The 22,288-nt window shown below is 42.3% G+C and overlaps 1 protein-coding gene and 1 pseudogene across 1 annotated transcript; both read right to left on the bottom strand.

Moving 5' to 3' along the window:
- Positions 1 to 7,149: 7,149 nt before the first annotated feature.
- LOC118226605 lies at positions 7,150 to 9,915 on the bottom strand (annotated as a pseudogene).
- Positions 9,916 to 13,572: 3,657 nt separating this feature from the next.
- On the bottom strand, positions 13,573 to 19,115 carry LOC118226603 (mast cell protease 1A-like). Its single transcript, XM_035416370.1, has 5 exons — positions 18,956 to 19,115; positions 15,297 to 15,447; positions 14,934 to 15,072; positions 13,902 to 14,162; positions 13,573 to 13,809 (listed from the first exon to the last, which is right to left on the bottom strand). The coding sequence occupies exons 1-5, from the start codon at positions 19,011 to 19,013 to the stop codon at positions 13,654 to 13,656; spliced, it is 765 nt and encodes a 254-aa protein (XP_035272261.1). The 5' UTR covers positions 19,014 to 19,115; the 3' UTR covers positions 13,573 to 13,653.
- Between the last annotated feature and the right edge of the window lie 3,173 nt (positions 19,116 to 22,288).

The following is a 22,288-nucleotide window of genomic DNA, read 5'->3' as shown; positions in this document are numbered from 1 at the left end:
AGCATGTGGACATGGTGAAGAGGTGTAGTTTTTGTTTGGCCATTAAGCTTGGGCTGATTTTTGTATGATCTGTGTGACTTTGAACGTGGTGTGATTGCTGGTGACAGACGTGGTGGTTCCAGCATCTCAAGGAACAGCTGCCACCCTCACACACTGCAGCCTCTAGAGTTTTAAGAATAATGTGATAAACAAAAACCAACCCCCACGACCCTGCCCAGGATGCTTAGCGGGTATAAATAATGGATGGATGGATGGTATTCCTCCTGTTTAGTAGGGTTTGATAGGGTAGTGGACGCTGGTGTGTGCATTGTAGTACCTGAAGCAGATCGATTCAGTGCAAAACCAAAAAAATGCACTTACATATTCATTGAACTGTTTAATCTAAATGTGTGAGATGTTCTTACTGAAATGTATTTATGGTGTGGGTTAGTATGAGCTCCTTGTCTCACTCACACATTCCATTTTACAATCTTGCTTTGTTATTTACATTTCACTGCTTGCTTTAGCTGTTAATTCTGTGTGAATTAATTTAAATAAAATGAGCAAAGAGATTGTCATGTTGTCTGTGCAATGGAACAGGGCAAGCTAATCGTCCTAATTCTCTTGGTGGGAACTTGGTGTGCTGTGTTTTCTGGTTCTGTCTGTTTCAGCCGCATGGATGGAGATGGTGGCCTCTGCTACAGCCTGTTGCATGTGCTGAGTAGAGACTGGTGGTCTTTTGCAGAGGCCCTTCCTTTAGCAGTCTCACCACCCACCCCCCACACCCGGCAGCGGTTATCGCTAATCGTTCGTTTCATCTGAACACCCGTGTCTTTCTTCAGCTGTGGTGTGACTTCAGTGCTCACCACGTTTTATCGCTATACGATGCTTGGTAAAATTTGTTTTTGGGAGTTTAATTTGCTCCCCTCAAGGCAGAGGTTTTACCCCCCCAGGACACTAACAGGTATATGAGGTCTTTTATTCCATCAGCTATTGTCTTTTTAAGGAAAATGGGACTGTGACTATCCGTAAATGTGATACGGTGCCACCCCCCCCCCCCCCCCCTATTTTTGTTTCTTTCTTGCTGCTGCTTCTGATGATTCTGGTGACAAGTGACAACGACAACAGTGACGTTTGCGCTAACTGTGTGCTTGTGTTTATGTGTGTATGTATGTTTATATTGTATTTGTATCAAATCCATTTTTACTTATTATTGACTGCTGTTTGCAAGCCAAATTACCCCTCGGGGACATTAAAGCTTTACTCTACTCTGCTCGACTCTAGTTATGATGTGGTCTGATGTGGAAGGCCTACTCTGGGTGGAGGAGGCTGGGGGCCTAGTTCACCATGAAATGACTGCTGTACAAATTGGCAGAGGAACCGGGTGGGACGGGTGGGACGTGTCCCCCCCAAATCTTTGTAAAGAATCTAATTGTCCCCCCAACCATAACTGATCCCTCTCCCATGTAAAGCTTTCAATAAAGGCTGCAACAGCAATAAATGATGACTTCAAAATTATGCGGAAAGGACTGTAATGCCTGTAAACATAACGTGAATTATTGACTCCCCTCTTCACGCAGTAGCAGTGGTTTACTCCCATGGCCACGAAAAGTTTGAGTTTACGAAAGCACAAATGGGATATGTAGTCAACAATTAGAGGTGAATGCTCAAGCCGATCATACTATGGACTTCACTTCCCATAACCCTTGTAGAAATAAAAATGGTAAGAAGAAATTTTGGGATAGCGCTTCCGAGTTTGCTTGTGTCGAAAGTTCTGCAACGGAAACAGCGATAGATTTACCCACTAGCATCTTCTAAAATGTAAACAAGCCAGGCAGTTTTCACGGTCGGGAAAACTTTTATGACAACGTCAGCTAAAGTCAGTGACTCACAGCGGTTGGAAAGAACGGTAACGGTAATCTTATATGTGTAATGTTACCTAGCAATATGCCAGCTAACGTCATTGTTAGCTAGCTAGTTGTCAATGGATGAACTATGATATCTGATAGTATGATGAGTAGCTAGCTAGTTAATAGCTGTCGGTACACTGTCTGAATGTGATGTTCACTTAACTTAGAAAACTACCTTCGATAGTTGTACTCGGTTGCTAAGGAGGGAATTAACGTGACTCCCCATGTTGCAGTGTTAGTATTTTAGCCAATGTTTTGTGTAACGTTATGGACACGTCTTGTAGAATTATTTATATTATAGTATTTAGAACATGTGAATTTGTCCCCCTGAATTTAGTGTTTTCCTTTACATTTCCACCATAAATTGATGCAGAAAAGGCACAAATTGGTGCATAAAAATTCACCCGGAAATGAAGTGTTTGACGCTCAAAATTTCCTGGGGGAGGACCCCCAGACCCCCCCTTAATGTGTCCCCCGCAAAGTCCTCACACAGCACACGAGTCAGAGCTCTACATCAAATGGAGTTGCACTCATTAAAGCCAGATCGAGCCAAAAGATCATGAGTTTGTGTGGTAGACTGAATTCATGGAGTTCATCAATGAGACAGAAATGCATAAAAAAAAGATTTTTATTCATTGAGTTTATTGGTGGACATTTAAAAGGGAATTCATGAAAAAATACATTGCAGTTAAAATAGAAAGATCTATAAATAGTACTTACCTGTTGAAGGGATTAAAAGTCCTGTAAAAGGTTAAAAGAGGTTTAAAACGTCTAAAGACTATTTACCTACTGGAACAGTGCATTCATCAATAGCTGATTTGTTTAGTTTTGGACATGACACTTCAGTGATTAGTTATGCCTGCAGACGGCCAGAAGGGGGAACTGTCGCTACGTTGCTTCATTCTCGATAACGATGCCAGAGAGTGAACATCGTAGCCTGGCTTCTTTATTGATTTCTCTTTTTTTTTCGGGTATGGAAATGTCACAAAGCATTGTGTAAACATTTAAATACGTTCACATATATATTGTACATATGTGTTGCATTTTGAGTAAGGTTTGGGCATTCTTTCGAACTGTTGAGATCGTTCTTTTATAAAAGAGTACCTGGTAGAAATTCATGAAAATTGGGTAAAACTGTAATAATTCATGATAAACTACTTAAAAGTCACTGCTGGTTTAAGAAAAGTTAAAACCAAAAACGTAACTTATGTCAATTCAATTGTTTTTCGGTAATCTATAAGAAAGCCTTCTAAAACTAATTTCGGATCGATTGCTCATGCCTTCCTCCATACACTAGAGGAGGATCGCGGTCTTTTTTCCTCATTCCAGATAAAGCCACTGATGAGGAAACAGTGCTTAAGTTGCAATTGTGATCCTTCTCCCCTTTTTCAGGTATGATATTAATTATACACTGTTAATGGAGTGAAAACATGAACGTTAGACACTCCTGACCGTGAAAAAGCACTAATGGAGTTGATGTTGGTGAAGTTTTACTAGTTTTACCGAGTGTATAAACCGAGAAAATGTGCTAGCTTATTTAGCCGCTACAGCCATTTTATGTACGATCACAGTAGACACGTGAAATGTCCATGATGTCTCTGTAATGCAGCTACTTTCCGAATGGTATTCCTTTTTAGTTTTTCAGTGTTAATGCCTATTTGTTGTAATAACGTGCGGGTTACATGTTCATTTTGTTGCCTTTGTTTGAAGTTTATTACTAAATGCCGCGTTTTACCGAGTGTATTTGTGGAGAACACATGGTAGCTATACATGCTAGCTTGCTAGGCCGCGGCAGCCATTTTAATGTCCCAACCGGTTCACGTGGAATGTGCATGCTGTCTAGCTAGCTCGGTCCACGTAAATGGTATCTCTTTCTATTTAGGTACTAGTGCTGTTTCACTGTAATAACCTGCCGTTAACATATTTGCGAATATTTGTTATTAAGCTATTGTATGTAACTGAAGTGTTTATTTTATTTGTTTTGTCACTAAAGACATTGTAGATAACTGTGTATCTTGTAATTGAGGTCATATGAAAGGAAAAGTGTGAAGGAATTGAATTAGAGTAAATTAGATAATTAATTGAATGAAAGTGAAATGGAATGTAAAATTGCAGACTGTTAGATGACGCAATAATTTAAAAAGAAGGGTGCCAAATTGAAATTGATAGTGGAGAATTATTTTAACTATAGTGATGCTATCTACCAGTAACAGTATAATTTAAAACATAACGGTTGTTATTATTTGAGTCATTGCTTATATGCACTTGTGGAAAAAAAGGAACGCTGAATGGAACATAGATTGTGACATGGTGTACATGTTCTGTGGAATTTTCATTTATTGGCAAATGTAAATGTTTATTGTTGAAAAGATTCCAGATAAAGCCACTGATGAGGAAACACTGCTTAAGTTGCAATTGTGATCCTTCTCCCCTTTTTCAGGGGTACAACATTTGCACCTGAAGACTTAGACTGTTGGGCCTAAGATGTGCTAAAGTTATCCTAAATGTAAGGTCTGGAGTGTGGCTGGGCCTCCCTGCCATTCACAATGCCTGAGTCCTGTTGGGCTGGCGCAGGCGGAGATTTTAACCACAGAGTGTGTTTACGCTTTCCCACTTTCATTGCATTTACACACATTTGGTATCACCCCACATCAAAACATTTAACAGTTACACAAAGGACGAAAATGAAAGAAAAACGACTTTCAAAATGACAAGGTATGAACACTGCAAAGAAAACACAAGGGACCACAAATCATCAAGTGAGAGAGAGAGAGAGAGAGAGGGTGGGGGGGAGGGAGATAGAGAGGCGGCCTCTATGATCTCACTGCAGACAGATACACATTCTGTAGTGCTGGGACTTCCTTGCTTGTGCCAAGGCAATCAGGAGACCCACTACCAGGGGAGTCAGGAGAGGTGCAGACATGGCATCAGGGAGGCTCTCAAACGTTTTGGGCCAAAGGTAGCTGATGTGCACAATGAGTCGTTTACTGCTGCACCTTTAGCCTATAGATGCCGAACAGGATGCAGCAGATATCTGTGAGAGGTTTTTCTGTCTGTATAACCGCTGACATTTCTTCAAAGAAGCCCCCCCTTTGTCCTGTTTCAGAAACCGCAGTGTGGGACAGAGGTGTTAAGCAGTCCCTCAGCTTTTCCGTTCGTTCAGAGACACATGAGACGGCCCATTTTAATTTCACACACCAGCTGACTTCATTTATACTCAGTGGCAGCTTTATCAAGTATACACTACCTGTTCATTAACACAAATAACCTGCTGCTCCAAACAAATCATTTGGCTACAAGACAAGATATGTAAAGCATGCGGACATATCTTCTTAATGACAGAAGTGAGAGGAGAATGGGAAGATTCATTCAAGCTAACAGAAAGGCCACAAATGTTCAAATGCTCAGCTGTTTACAACAGTGCTGTGCAAAAGGGCATATCTGAACACAGTGTATCTAACCTCGAAGCAGACGTGATACAGCAGCAGAAGAACCACACCGGGTTCCAATCCTTTCATCTAAGAACAGGAAGATGAGGCTACAGTGGACATGTAATCATCAGAACTGTACATTTGAAGATTGGAAAAATATTGCCCAGTCTGGCAAATCTATTTCTGCTGCAACATGCAGATGGAATGATGGTAGGGTCAGAATTCTGCTCCAGTCTAATGCTTCTCTGAGGTTTCCTTCATAGTATGTGTAACTGAGTGCAAGTATAATAAAGTGAAATAGATTGTTGCCACGCTCAAATCCTCACGCTCAAATGGTGTAAGAAAAAATAAGGTTCCGGACGAGAAAATCTTGGTCTTCGTAGAAACGTAGTCTTCGTAGTCTTTATTGGCAAAATATGGCAGCAACAGAAAATACACGTAGCATGTACTCTGGGAGCATCGAAGTCAAAATGCACCCCGACTGTCTGTCTTGGCCTTCTTTTAAGCTGTTAGTTGTGATTTGATTAGTGGTACCAGTGATGATTGGTGAGTGAGATGATTAGTTTCTGTCAAGAGTCACACAATGCCTTAGCAACTCTGCTTTGTTAATCACTCCCGAGTCAGTTTCATTCACCTTTCTCCCTCTCCTGGCTGATTGTATCAATATGGCACTGTCAGTCTTTACAGTGATACTGAAGTCTTGTGAGCTGTGAACTAAGGCTTTCTTTCATCAGTGGGCCCAAGTATTGCGTTTTGGCACAACCTCTGTATTGAAGATTTGTAGTTGAACTAAAAATCTTACAATGGTGACTCGATTTTTTCGGATGCTGAAAGATTAGATGACAAACAGCAGACAATCAAATAATGAGCAGCACTGAACAGCCCCTCTTTCGTTGCCACCTACAACCTGCCCACATCCGTCGCCACCTGCTGCTCCCCACACCACCGTCACCCGGCCCCGCCCATCATCTGAGCCCCTACCTCAGGACTGTCATTTAGTTGCCACCAATTTGATCGACCAATAAAACATTGACTGACTGACCATGTTGGTCACCAATCTACACCCTGAGCCGACCAGAAGAGGATGGGTTTCCCCCTTGAGCCTTTCGAGGTTTCTTCCCATCTGCCACAGGGAGTTTTTCCTTGCCACCGTTGCTTTAGGCCTGCTCCTGTGGGGGTCTAGGCCAGGGTCGTCTGTGAAACGTATTGTGACAATTGTTTGTAAAATGCGCTATATAAATTAATTTAGATTGATTGATTGATTGCACTGGCTTGATTGATAAAGTGAAAACAGACAACTGCAAAACGAGTAAAATCCAGTTAAGAATCTTGTTTGGACGTCGTTAACACTAGGCATTTAACTTTTCAGCACTTAAATGGAGATGGAGATGGTGGCCTCTGCTACAGCCTGTTGCATGTGCTTAGCAATGCCGGGTGGTCTTTGCAGACTCTCTTTCTTTAGCTGTCTCATCCGCAGCAGAACCTGCCCCCTCTCACCCCTGCAGCAATGAGTGCTAATCGCTCTTTCCATCTGAAGACCCTTGTCTTTCATCAGTTGTGGTCGTGACTTTAGTGCATCGTGCACTTTACACAAAACCAGCAGCTTGCTGCATGTTTTCCAGCAAAGGCCGATTAGTAATGATGTGGTCAGATGCAAAAGGCGGGGTGGGGGAGGGAGGGGGGCTGGAGGGGGGGTTTTGTTCGAAATGAAACAACTGCTTTACATGATTAGTTTCTGCTCTTTGAACCATGAAAAATAATATACAGATATCATTGCCCCCCCGCCCCCTCCCCATCTCCCTGAAACAAACATACACAACCAAATCAAATGCAGTATCATGTATAATTTATTCATCACTATGTGCATAATTTGCATAATTTCAACAACGGGTTAGCATTTTGTCAGCTATTCACTTTATACTGCTTATGATACACTTGACCCAGGGCAGGTACTTGGATATTTGAGTGTAAACATTCGGTGTTTTAGGTGTGTTGCAGTTTCCAGCTTCATTGAAGGACACGATGCCCACCGCTGTGTCCTTACACACCAGAGGACCTCCTGAATCCCCCTGTCATTAGAAAAAATTAAGTATTGCTGAAGCAAATATCAAATTATCATTTAATTGATTTTTGTATTCAATGAAAAAAAATTTCACAGACCTGACAGAAGCCTCTGTTGCCGGCACTTCCCCCAGCACACACCATCCTGTTTGTGATTGGACTTTTCCATATTTTTTGGCACAGCTTTCGGTCCACGACACTCACATTGACTTCCTGAAGGCGTGGGCTTATGGCCCCATTCGATTTGATAGCCCCCCATCCTGCCACACTGCAGAGCGTTTTGGGCTTGATGTCTTTATCTCTCTTTGGCAGGGGGATCCACTGCACTTCTTTGCTCTTCTGAACTGCAGTCTTGAGCTGATCCAGAAACAGAGCCAATCAGAGTCCTCGCCCGGCACGCGAGTCAGAAACAGAGCCAATCATAGTCCTCGCCCGGCACGCGAGTCAGAAGCAGAGCCAATCAGAGTCCTCGCCCGGCACACGAGTCAGATACAGAGCCAATCAGAGTCCTCGCCCGGCACACGAGTCAGAAACAGAGCCAATCATAGTCCTCGCCCAGCACACGAGTCAGAGATCTACATCAAATGGAGCCACAGGCATTAAAGCCAGATCAAGCCAAAATGCTCATGAGTTCTTTAATGCGATCTACTTTACATGACATTTATTTGGCAGACGCTTTTATCCAAAGCGACGTACAATAAGTGCATATCGAAAGTCATTGGAATAACTACTAAACCCAGGTCCGATAAGGTACAATACTCATTATGTAACAGTTATTCATAGCCATGAACGCATTAAGTCTAGTTCACACAGTAAACATTACTCTGACCTAACCTATACTTTGAGGGTCACAAATCTTGTACTGGTTTCAGCTTGGTATACCCCAGCTAAATTTTTTCTCTGGGGTTCACTGAGCACTTACTGACAGTACCGATTATCACTAAAACAGTGTAATAGTTTAGCCCTGGTATTGTAAGTGGCCAGCAAGCGTACAGCACAAAATGAATGTTAGAATTTATTTATAATGACTCATAATGAGGTGACTAAAATATATAAGATGGAAGCCACCTCTTGCACCAGTGCACTGTGCAATCTGAAGCATACACACTCATCCAATTTACTTGTTCCCCAGCCATAGACAATTTGTTCTCTATAGCTCACTGTGATGTTACCTGTGACGTGCAGACCTCTCCGTAACAACTAGGACTAGTTGGGAGGAAGTGATTCAGCAGTAACTGAGGGATAGGGGCTAACATAAACCCGCCGTAACTCTCGAGATGAGGCCTGTTCTGTCTGTCAGTGTGTCATAAATGGCCGTATGACCCAGTCTGCACTCATGGTGGGCTTTTTTGCTGACTCAGTCGCTTGTGTTCTCCATACCTGCAGCAGCATGATGTCATTCTCCTATCTGTCACGATCGTACCCAGGGTGGATGTGGTAGAATTTTACTTCAGCCCAGATTGACTTTCGTTTCTCAGAAATGTCATGGGCCCCAAGTAGAACTGTCAGGTTCTCTCCCCTTTGTAAATGAATCAGCGGTGTGTTAACTTCCTCATATCACACATGTATACTTTATTTGTGTATCGATATGTTTCAATGCCACACAAAAACATACCTGTTTACATATCTGTGCCAGACTCTACCTTTCAGAGCTCAATAGGATGAGCATAATTTTATTTTTATTTTTTGAGACTTGTACACTCTTGTTCACATTTTTGTAAATACTAATAATTCTAGTTCAACAGGAGGTCTTACCACTCCAGTCAATGTGCTGCCGTCATTACGAAGGAGTTGGACACCAGGAAACCTCCACAGGCGTGCTTGTTCCCTCGCACAAAGACCATGTAAGGTCTGGAGTGTGGCTGAGCCTCCCTGCCATTCACAATGCCTGAGTCCTGTTGGGCTGGGACAGAAAGAGATTTTAGCCAATGAGCATTTTTATCCTTCCCCACATTCATTACATTCTCTATCACCCCTCGTCAATACTTTTAAAAGTTACACAAAGGATGAAAATGAAAGACTTTCAAAATGACGAGGTATGAACACATCAAATAAAACTCTTGAGGGCCCGCAAATCATCAAGTGAAAATAAGAAATGTAAATTAGGTGCATATACATATTTTATACATAAGCATGCATCGTGATATTGAACTCAATCAAGTCATCACCTGGGGCAGAAGAGAGAGAGAGAGAGAGAGGCCATCTCTATGATTTAGTGACAGATAGATACGCATTCTGTAGTACTGACACTTACCTGCTCGGGCCAAGGCAATCAGGAGACCCACTACCAGGGGAGTCAGGAGAGGTGCAGACATGGCATCAGGGAGGATCTCAAACGTTCTGGACCGAAGATCGCTGCTGTGCACAATGATCAGTCGTTCACTGCTGTGCTTTTATTGAGGCTGGTCAGGAAACTGTGGACAGCTGTGAGGTTTTCATCAGTACAGCCGCTGACATTTTTTAAAAACGAAACAAATCCTTTGTCATATTGCAGAGTCCCCAGTGTGGGTAAGTGGTTTCAAAGTTGTTGAGTGCTCGCAGACTGTGGTCAGATTTTCCGGCAGTTGAGACCACGAGCGCCCCATTTTTAATTTCACACTGGGGTTATTTTTGAAGATCTAAAAGAAAAAAATTATTTCTGGCGAATCCTGGGGGCTGACCAAGAACAGTCATTGTTCGTTACTGAGTGAGTGAGCAGCTGACCTACTACCTGATATTGGAACATGCATGTGTGGCTAGCACACAACCGCCCAGTAGGTGGCAGAATTCACGTATGCTTCTTTCCGAGCCGTCATTAAACGCAAAGCAGCCTGTATTGTGTGCAAGAGTGTTTCAGCGTGTTAAAAGGACTGGAAATCAAAGGGGAAAATTTAGACGAAACGCCTAACATCATCAACAGCCATTATTGATCACAATTCTATGAGGCCATAAGATGCAGTTACACAAGACAATAGTAGGCTATTAACTCATAAAATCTATTCTTAATGCTACTTGTTTTATCAGACATTCCAGAGTCAAGTTTTATTATGGTCAGCAGCACTAAAAATGTCCGTCAAACCACTTTAACAAACAGCAAAAGTGCTGCAACTGTTGTTTCAAACTGATGCTTCACTGAGCAAGGACGTTCCATTAGCCATATACGTGTTGCCTTAATTCCAAGTATCTCATCCTTGCATCTCTTTCTCTCATCCTACGTTTGGGTGGAGCTAAGGAGCGAGGAAAGGACACGAGGAAGAGATGGAAGGAGTGAACTGGAACGAGCCCGTCGACTCTCAGTGGGGTGGGAAGTGTCTTCTGGGACCGGTGGGAAAACAAGGGTGCAGTACGATTTATGGCCAAAAAGTCATTCGCGTCAGTTTCTGGGGAGAGATTGTTCCCCCCTGGTAGTACCCAGGGACTGACTCAACTAGGTGTGCCTGACCTTGTCACATGTGTCAAATAACTGGTTATAATCAGCTGGGTTATACCGTTAGCCTGTGGTAGGAGTGGGCTACGTCTTCCCTCCAAGACACACACCAGGAAGAAATGATCGTGATGTAGGAACTGCGATGACTAAATACTCAGTCCATTTACCATTTAAGGTCTGGAGTGTTGCTGAGCCTCCCTGCCATTCACAATGCCTGAGTCCTGTCGGGCTAGAACAGAAGGAGATTTTAACCACAGAGAGTGTGTTTACATTTTCCCACTTTCATTGCATTTACACACATTTGGTATCACCCCACATCAAAACATTTAACAGGATGAAAATGAAATAAAAACGTCTTTCAAAATGACAAGGTATGAACACTGCAAAGAAAACACACGAGGGACCACAAATCATCAAGTGAGAGAGAGAGAGAGAGAGGGAGGGAGAGAGAGAAATAGAGAGAGAGGCGGCCTCCAAGATCTCATTGCAGACAGATACACATTCTGTAGTGCTGGGACTTCCTTGCTTGTGCCAAGGCAATCAGGAGACCCACTACCAGGGGAGTCAGGAGAGGTGCAGACGTGGCATCAGAGAGGCTCTCAAACGTTTTTGGGCCAAAGATAGCTGATGTGCACAATGAGTCGTTTACTGCTGCACCTTTAGCCTATAGATGCCAAACAGGATGCAGCAGATATGAGAGGTTTTTCTGTCTTTATAACCGCTGACATTTCTTCAAAGAAGCCCCCCCTTTGTCCTGTTTCAGAAACCGCAGTGTGGGACAGAGGTGTTAAGCAGTCCCTCAGCTTTTCCATTAGTTCAGAGACACATGAGACGGCCCATTTTTATTTCACACATCAGCTTACTTTATTTATACTCTGTGGCAGCTTTATCAAGTATACACTACCTGTTCATTAACACAAATAACCTACTGCTCCAAACAAATCATTTGGCTACAAGACAAGATATGTAAAGCATGCGGACATATCTTCTTAATGACAGAAGTGAGAGGAGAATGGGACGATTCATTCAAGCTAACAGAAAGGCCTCAAATGTTCAAATGCTCAGCTGTTTACAACAGTGTTGTGCAAAAGGGCATATCTGAACACACAGTGCATCTAACCTCGAAGCAGACGTGCTACAGCAGCAGTAGAACCACACCGGGTTCCAATCCTTTCAGCTAAGAACAGGAAGATGAGGCTACAGTGCACATGTAATCATCAGAACTGTACATTTGAAGATGGGAAAAATATTGCCCAGTCTGGCAAATCTATTTCTGCTGCAACATGCAGATGGAATAATGGTAGGGTCAGAATTCTGCTCCAGTCTAATGCTTCTCTGAGGTTTCCTTCATAGTATGTGTAACTGAGTGCAAGTATAATAAAGTTAAATAGATTGTTGCCACGCTCAAATCCTCACGCTCAAATGGTGACTCGACATTTTTGGATGCTGAAAGATTAGATGACAAACAGCAGACAATCAAATAACGAGCAGCACTCAACAGCCCCTCTTTCGTCGCCGCCTACACCCTGCCCACATCCGTCGCCACCTGCTGCTCCCCACACCACTGCCACCCGGCCCCGCCCATCATCTGAGCTGCTACCTCAGGACTCATTCAGTTGCCACCAATTTGATCGACCAATAAAACATTGACTGACTGACCATGTTGGTCACCAATCTACACCCTGAGCCGACCAGAAGAGGATGGGTTTCCCCCTTGAGCCTTTCGAGGTTTCTTCCCATCTGCCACAGGGAGTTTTTCCTTGCCACCGTTGCTTTAGGCCTGCTCCTGTGAGGGTCTAGGCCAGGGTCGTCTGTGAAACATATTGTGACAATTGTTTGTGAAATGCGCTATATGAATACATTTTGATTGATTGATTGATTGATTGCACTGCCTTGTTTGATAAAGTGAAAACAGACAACTGCAAAACGAGTAAAATCCAATTAAGAATCTTGTTTGGACTGAGTTAACACTAGGCATTTAACTTTTCAGCACTTAAACTCATGAAAGGTTTTCTGTTCATTCTCATGGAGTTATTACCAACATTCAAGGGATTATTTGTTTTTAAAATATATATATTTTTGTGTTCATTTAATGTTTTTACAGTATGGCTGAGTTTTTTTTAAGTCCCACATCTCACCCTGTGCATGATTCTTTATGAGCTTGCTTTATTATCATTATTGCACTGTTGGATTTATCGGTTTATTTTGTGCAAATAAATTAAAATAAAACAACCAAAGAGCTTGATAAGGTGTCAGTGCAAGGGAACAGGGCAGGCTGATCGCTGTAATTCTCTTGGTGGGAACCTGGTGTTCTGTGTTTTCTGGTCTGTCTGTTTCAGCTGCACAGATGGAGATTGTGGCCTCTGCTACAGCCTGTTGCATGTGCTTAGCAATGCCTGGTGGTCTTTGCAGAGTCTCTTTGTTTAGCTGTCTCATCCGCAGCGGAACCTGCCCCCTCTCACCCCTGCAGCAATGAGTGCTAATCGCTCTTTCCGTCTGAAGACCCTTGTCTTTCATCAGTTGTGGTCGTGACTTTAGTACATCGTGCACTTTATACAAAACCAGCAGCTTGCTGCATGTTTTCCAGCAAAGGCCGATTAGTAATGATGTGGTCAGATGCAAAAGGCGGGGTGGGAGAGGGGGGGGGGCGGACTTGTTCAAAATGAAACAACTGCTTTACATGATTAGTTTCTGCTCCTTGAACCGTGAAAAATAATATACAGATATCATTGCACCCCCGCCCCCTCCCCATCTCCCCCATACAAACATACACAACCAAATCAAATGCAGTATCATGTATAATTTATTCATCACTATGTGCATAATTTGCATAATTTCAACAACGGGTTAGCATTTTGTCAGCTATTCACTTTATACTGCTTATGATACACTTGACCCAGGGCAGGTACTTGGATATTTGAGTGTAAACATTCGGTCTTTTAGGTGTGTCGCAGTTTCCGTCATTGAAGGTCACGATGCCCACTGCTGTGTCCTTACACACCAGAGGACCTCCTGAATCCCCCTGTCATTAGAAAAAATAAAGCATTGCTGAAGCAAATATCAAATTATCATTTAATTGATTTTTGTATTCAATGAAAAAAAATGTTCACAGACCTGACAGAAGCCTCTGTTGTCGGCACCTCCCCCAGCACACATCATCCTGGGTGTGATCGGTTTATTCCTCCAAATTTTTCGGCACACCGCTCGGTCCATGACATTCACGTTGACCTCCAGGAGGCGTGGGCTTGAGGTCCCGTTCGTTTTGATGGCCCCCCATCCTGCCACACTGCAGAGCGTTTTGGGCTTGGTGTCTTTATCTTTCTTAGGCAGGGGGATCCACTTCACTTCTTTGCTCTTCCGAACCGCAGTCCTGAGCTGCTCCAGAAACAGAGCCAATCAGAGTCCTCGCCCGGCACACGAGTCAGAAACAGAGCCAATCAGAGTCCTCGCCCGGCACACGAGTCAGAGCTCTACATCAAATGGAGTCGCACGCATTAAAGCCAGATCGAGCCAAAAGCTAACGAGTTTGGCCTAACGACCCAAACTGTTGGGCCATTTTCCTGTTCATTATTGGGCTAGAGATGTGGTATTGTTTGCCTAAATCCTAAATTTCACCTGTACAGTGCTTCTTTACACCGTGTCTGCGTGGGTTTTTTCCCGCAGTCCAAAGACATGCAGGTAGGCCGATTGGAGACCCTAAATTTGTCCATAGGTATGAGCGTGTGAGTGAATGGTGTGTGTGCCCTGCAATAGATTGAGTGTATTCCTGCCTTTCACCCCAATGAATGCTGCAATAGGCTCCAGAACCCGCTGTGACCCTGCTCAGGGTATGCGGGTATAGATAATGGATAGACGGATGAAATGCTTCTTTGACATAAATGTCTCACTCTCATTGAAAGACGACTATTGCCTTAGCTCACTGTGACGTTTCCTGTGACATACAAACCTCTCTGTGACAGCTAGGACTTGTCTGGAGGAAGTGATTCAGCAGTAGGGACACCAGCGAACCTAAACCCACAGTAACTCTCGGGATGAGGCCTGTCCTGCCTACTACAGTGGAGTCGGCGTGTCATAATTGGCCGTATGACCCAGTCGGCACTCATGGTGGGCCTTTTTGCTGACTCAGTCACTCGTATTCTCCTGTACCTGCAGCAGCATGATGTCATTCTCCAGTGTGTGCGCATCAAACCCAGGGTGGATGTGGTAGAATTTCACTTCAGCCCGGTTTGACTTTCGGTTCTCAGAAATGTCATGGGCCCCAAGCAGAACTGTCAGGTTTTCTCCCCTTTGAAAAAAGAAGCAGCATAATGTTAACTTAACCTTTCACACATGTATACTTTATGTGTGTCATAATATTTCAGTGCCTCACAAAAACGTACCTCAGTCTGTGCCAGACCCTACCACCTTCCAGAGCTCAATAGGATGAGCATTATTGTTTTCTTCACTTTTTGAGACTTGTACACTCTTTTTTATAAATACTAATAATTCTAGTTCAACAGGAGATCTTACCACTTCAGGCAATGTGCTGCCGTCATTACGAAGGAGTCGGACACCAGGAAGCCTCCACAGGCGTGCCTGTTCTTTTGCTGCACAGAGACCATGTAAGGCCTGGAGTGTGGCTGAGCCTCCTTGCCATTCACAATGCCTGAGTCCTGGTGGGCTAGGACAGAAAGAGATTTTAGCCGACCAGAGCATGTTCATACTTCCTCACACCCTTTATAAGTTACTAAATGAAAGAAACGTTACATTGAAGATGACCAAGTTTGACTGTGTAAATAAAACACCCAGGTGCTGGATACTGGGACCTTTAATTATGAAGTAAATTGAAAGAATGGAAATTAGGTGCACCATACATATTTTATACATAAGCAGGCATTGTGACATTGAACACAATCAGGTCCTCACTGTCTGAAAGATACAGAATGGTGTCCAGAGCCAGCCCAGAACACAATATAAAACCAAATTAGCATAAATTAGCAAGAAAAGATTAGTAAGCAAAGCTAACTGGACTGGAAAGCTGAAAAGTAAAGAAAGGAAAAATAAAAACGGAACAAAACAAGAACACAGAACATAGAAGGTAGGCCTGAACTATATTATCAATAAATACCACAGTAAACAATATAGTAGCTAAACAAACAAAAGGCTAAAAAAAAAAGTTAGCTAGCAAGCTAAACAACATTAGCCAAACGTCAGTTGAAGAAAAGTTGAAGAAAGTGACAGTTGGAGTGCCTCCAAACTGTAACAATTTTTGGTTACCATGGCGACGGTTACCATGGTAACGGAGCAGCCTGCAGGCAGCAGCACAGAGATTCAGTACCCTGCAGAAGTCACAAATGCTCAGACCAGGAAGCAGTATAAACTTTCTGTACTGAAGAACAGCCCTGAGTCGCTGCACTGTGACTATGCTTACACAGAGGACAGGAAGATCAAAAACAACTTGATCTTCCACACAGAGCACCCAACAGCCTGGCACACAGCCCTGTGTAAGCTCAAGAGCACAAACCCTGACTTTATCAATAATGTAAATAGTTATGATGTCATTGTTTTGTTAGAAACATGGTGTCGTTTGGAAGCACTGACTCACTGTCCCTCAGGTTACAGGGAAATCATACTGCCATCATTGAAATTAAACCATGTCAAGCACGGCAGAGACTCTGGGGGACTCATAATATGGTTTAAGGAAGACCTAGCAGCACACATCACCCCAGTAAAACGAGGCCCAGCACACATATGGCTAAAGATTGAAACAGAAATAGTGATGTGTACCTGTGTGCGGCCTACACCCCCCCTACTGAATCGCCTTATTATAATGAGGAATCTTTCCATAACCTCCACACAGAAATCAGCCATTTCCAGGCCCAGGGACATGTGCTACTGTGTGGAGATTTTAACGATAGGACTGGAACAGAGCCAGATTGCATAAATAACAATGGAAATATACATATATTCGGACAAACCCCTCTAAATTTAATACCAACCCCAACACAGAGAAACAACCCTGACCGTGCTGTGAATAAAAATGGTAGGGAGTTAGTGCATCTCTGTCGAGCCCTAGGCCTGTACATTCTTAATGGCAGGATCAGAGGGGACTCTTCAGGAAGGTTCACTTACTGCTCAGCTCTTGGGACTAGTGTAGTCGACTATTCCATCACTGACATGGACCCCTCTTTCATCAGTGCATTCACTGTTAGACCACAAACCCCATTTTCAGACCACTGTCAAATAAATGTGTACCTGAAAAGAATTGGACAACCCAGGAACACTGAAACACAGCCCTCTAAACTGTACAATCTCAATCCGACATACAGATGGGCTGCAGACAGCATAGACAAATTCACCAAAGCAATCAGTTCCACTGAAATTACTAACCGTATCAACAGTTTCATTTTAACACAATTTAAACCTGACCAAACTGGTGTAAATCTGGCAGTTAAAATGATAAATGACATTTTCCATCAATCAGCAATTAAAATTAAAAAATTAAAAAATAATCAAAAATCAGCTTTAAAAGAAAAATGGTTTGATGACGAAAGCAAATCAATAAGGAAAAAATTAAGACATCTATCAAATCTGAAACATCACCAACCACAAAACCCAGATTTACGCTATAGATATTGTGAAACGCTTAAAATATATGAACAAACTCTAAAAGAGAAAAAACAAAACCACATTCAGAAAACTCTTATTGAAATTGAAGACTCTATTCACAAAAACCAATTCTGGGAAAAATGGAATAATTTAAGTAACAAAACAAATCATGAATTAGCCATTCAAAATAATGAAATCTGGAAAAAACACTTTAAAGACCCATTTGAAGAATTTACTCCAAACAATCTCAAATTTGAACAAAAACAAATCCAAGACAAATTACAAATATTAGAATCAGCAATAAAGAACAACCAAAACCCATTAGACAATCCAATTACTATAAAAGAGTTGAAAGAACAACAAAAAAACGCACTAGTGATCATATTTACACCCTACACACCCTAATTAATGAACATGTGCACCAAAAAAATAAAGGAAAATTTTTTGCTTGCTTTATAGACTTCAAGAAAGCATTTGATTCAATTTGGCATGAGGGCCTCTATTACAAAATTTTCCAAAGTGGTGTAGGGGGTAAAACTTATGGTATAATTAAATCAGTATATCTGCGAAATAAGTGTGCGATACAAATTGGCAAAAAAAGAACAGAATACTTCACTCAAGGGCGTGGGGTAAGGCAGGGCTGCAGTTTGAGTCCTACCTTGTTCAATATTTATATAAATGAGTTAGCGGTGTTACTGGAACAATCTGCAGCTCCTGGCCTCACTCTAAATAACACAGACGTAAAATTTCTGCTCTACGCAGATGACCTGGTGCTGCTGTCGCCCACTGCACAGGGGCTACAGCAGCATCTGGACCTGCTGGAGAAATACTGTCAAAACTGGGCCTTGGCAGTAAATTTGAAAAAGACCAAAATTATGGTCTTCCAAAGAAAACCCAGATCTCAGGAAAGCAGATACTGCTTTACTCTAGGAAACACCGCCCTAGAACATACACTAGATTATGATTACCTTGGACTAAAAATCAGTGCGTCGGGGAGCTTTGGTCTAGCAGTGAATGCATTAAAAGAAAAAGCCCATAGAGCTTTTTATGCGATCAAAAGAAGATTCCATAAAATAAATATTCCCATTAGAATTTGGACAAAAATATTTGATAGCGTTATCCAGCCAATTGTGCTATATGGAATTGAAATATGGGGTCCACTCAGTCAGCAAGACTACACTAGATGGGACAAAAACATCCAGCTGAAATTTTGCATGCAGAATTTTGTAAAAATATCCTACAGAAATACTCCAAATAATGCATGCAGGGCTGAATTAGGCAGATACCCTGAGGGACAGTGAGAAAATACCCAGATAAAAGGTATGTGTTACCTGTTCAACTTGTACATATAATTAGTTAATTAAATCCAAGTATAAATTGTTTATTGCTTTTTTTCTCTCTTCTCCCTCTATTTGGAATTTCTGTATTTGTGTTTTTTTTTTGTTTTTTTTATGTAATGCTTTGGCAATATTTACTGTATGTATTTCATGCCAATAAAGCAAATTGAATTGAATTGAATTGAACTGAGAGAGAGAGAGAGAGAGAGAGACAAAGAGAGAGAGACAGAGTAAGTGTCTTACCTGTGCGTACCAACAAGGGCAGTAGAGCCAGCTGCAGGAACAGAGGTACACCCAGCATGGTGTCGGTGAGAGCTTTGTGCGGCTATGCTGAACACCCCACCGTGCAGCCAGGGTTTATCAGACCCCCTTACTTATTCACAGGAAGAGAAGCCGCAGCAGTGAAATACCGTGTGTAACCGATTTCTCAGACAGAAATGACACAGCAGAGACGGTTGGAAAAACAAAGGTCAGCACTTTTTGATGATCAGCAGTTTTTTTTTTTAATGGCAGTGGAGGCAAAGGCACAGAACGTAAATCTGAAAAGCCTCTAGTTTCACTCTGTGTCAGATTGCAACGCTTGAGATTGTCTCTCTCTGTTATAGGCCGTGAGCCAATATACCACTCAGAAATAGGCAGCCAAATCAAAGCCTGGATTTATGATGGTTTTCCACAAACCTCTCTCCAGGAACACTCCCCCATACTTTCCCCATCCTGGATCCTTATTCTGACCAGGAGCATGTAATAACCAAACTATAAATCCAACCAAAAACATAATTCAACCAAATCAAAAAAAAAAAAAATAAACAGTTTTGGGTCTATACTTGTCACCTTTTATCTATGTGCATTTTTTATCTATACAGTCATTTTAAATTGAATCCGGCAATATATCAAGAGAACCAGGAGATGGCGCAAATTTACCGAACTTGAGACCTGTGTAAAAATGTTTTTTCCTGCTCTTGACCTTGTCCAGAATTGTTAATTGATTATATTACTGTAAACAGTTAATTGGGTTGCTACATGTTGTGGTTTATTACGATCTGGAAATATTTTAGATTTGAAACATAAGAGGAGAATGACATGATATGATGTTTTTATTTGTTCTGTAAGCATAACAGTGTAATTATTATTATTATTATTATTATTATTATGTATTTTCACTGGCAGTAGAACTCCTGGATAAGTATTTAATAAAAATAAAACATCTGAATAATTACAATTACATAGCTGCATGGGGTGTTAAAAAAAAATGTTAAGAATATGGACAGGGAAACTCTCCAGTGAGTTTGCAAAAACCTGAGTCCATAATCTACTTTGCTGAGAAAAATGAAAGTGATGATTGGGAAAGGTCACCTCAGGAGATGATTTCTCGGTACAGCAGTCAGCTCAGCTGAAACACAAGCACACAGTCAGGTTGACTCACAACACAGATCTAAATTTGGCAGCGGCGTGTAGTTCCGGTTATATCAGTGGCTTGTGGTTTGCTGCAATGTCCCAAATTGGTTAAGATTAAAGGCAATGCTAACTATGGTATTTAGTGGCTGTGGTTTGGGTTTAACTCATATAGCGAGGTTCTTCTTGCGTCCTAGCATTTTCCTTGCAGTTTTGTATACGCATTCACTCCATGTAGTTCTGGAACAAGAGAAGTTTGAAAAAATAAAGTTTTGACGGTAATGCATGTCGCTCATAGTGTGGTAAACAGCACTACAGCTTAAGCAGCTCAGCACAGGTAAAGACCAAGGAAACGTCACCCAGGATAAAATCGTCAAAGTGTCTTTTTTTCTCTTTTCCCGGTTGCATCCCTCCCTCAGCCCCAGCTTCCTGAAACTTAAAACCACCTCAATTAAATCTGATTGCGGTGATCGATGGTCACAGTGAAGTCGCGGTGTAGCCTCTGGCCTGTGTAAATCACACGGGGCATGCTCAGTGAGGACCACCTAGCGCTTGCCCTCAGTCCCCGTGTGCCCTGCAGCCATTGGCTGGTGCACAATCCACCATTCTGTCAAGGCCGAACGTTCTCAGGAAACAAAGCACTCCCATTCCACTGTGTTCACGCCCCATTCAACAGCGAGAGATTCTGATTCTATGCACCTGATTCCTCTAACTTAGCTTTAATTAGTAGAATCAGGTGTGCCAAAGTGGTGTCAACCTGCAGAAAACCTGCAGGACGGCAGACCTCAAGAAACAGGCTTTGGCAGCCCTGGATTACACCAATTGCTTATTACCTCTACCACCACTAGGGGGAGCACAGGGTCTGCAGTTGCCCTGCGCTAAGCCGATCATGGCATTTTCATTTCAAGCATTCAGCAGGCGATGTTATCACAACCAAGCCTTGACAACTTGCATTGTTTTGCATGAAATCCATTCGTCCATATTTCTAAAAGAAATTCAGGTAAAACACCATCCTTTGAAGTATATTGCCTCACCAGCGAATCGAACCTGCCTAACCTTTATATTACACACTGCTTACCTGGTGTGTGCTACAGTGGATTGTCGAGCTATCGCCTGTGGAAAAGCTGGTGGAAGCATGTACTCTGCTAAGCAGCACCAATTACTCAAGCTGCAAAAATCACACGTTAGTTTGTTTTGCGAAAAGAGTACACAAGTTTGGTCAGCTTCTTTCTCTTTTACATTTCGTTACAGCCGTTCAGCAGCCGCTCTTATCCAGAGCGACTTACACAACTTTAACACAGCACGTACATCGCATGCGTTTATACAGCTGGACATAATACTGAAGCAATGCAGGTTGAGCACCATGCTCAAGGATACAACAGCACGGGTGCCCTACCTGGGAATTGAACCTGTGACCTTCTGGTTACAAGACCAGCTCCTTACCCATTATACTACTCTGCCTCCCAGTTTTTAATAGTCTGAGACTGAGCACCATTGCACCTCTTCTATTTTCATATCCAGTTGATTTCTACCTTTTCTCTATAATGCAGGGACTGAAAAGCTTTGGAGAAATCCTTTTGTGACAGGGGTAACGTTGGCTCAAAAATGATTGATTACTCATGTAATTTATTGAACAATGCCCTTACACTTCAGTGAACGTTCCTCACAAGACCTTATAATATCCTCCACAGCAGCTATCCTCACCCTATACCCTTGATGTGAACAATGTGGCTCACTGAAATACATGTGAAATCCTATGTCATCCTATGTTAAGGTTATTATAATGTGACTCCAACAGTTCAGAGGGTTCATGTCTTGAAGGGCAAGACATACCTTCTGATTTAGTTCATATGTCATTGTTTATTGCAATGTTCAGGGGTTCAGAGATAAACAGAGATGTACATCATTTACGTTTAATTTTGGGATTCAGTCGGATTTGATGAATGCCAAGGGGTATTGCCTGTAATGCCTATTTTATTCACAAAATTGTCTCATTTTTAATACATATAATAATAATAATAATAATAATAATAATAATAATAATAGTTATATATTTAATTTGCCCTTGTGCAACGCATGGCTGTATGTGTGGCCAGTTTGCCAGTTGGGTGGGGAGGCATGGGGAGTGGCCTTGTTGCCTGGCGGCCGTGTCGCCGGGCGGCCTTGTTGCCGGGCGGCCGTGTC

The sequence above is a fragment of the Anguilla anguilla genome, chromosome 4 (genome assembly GCF_013347855.1).
Source record: "Anguilla anguilla isolate fAngAng1 chromosome 4, fAngAng1.pri, whole genome shotgun sequence".
Lineage (NCBI taxonomy): Eukaryota > Metazoa > Chordata > Actinopteri > Anguilliformes > Anguillidae > Anguilla > Anguilla anguilla.
This window is presented reverse-complemented; position numbering and strand designations above follow the sequence as displayed.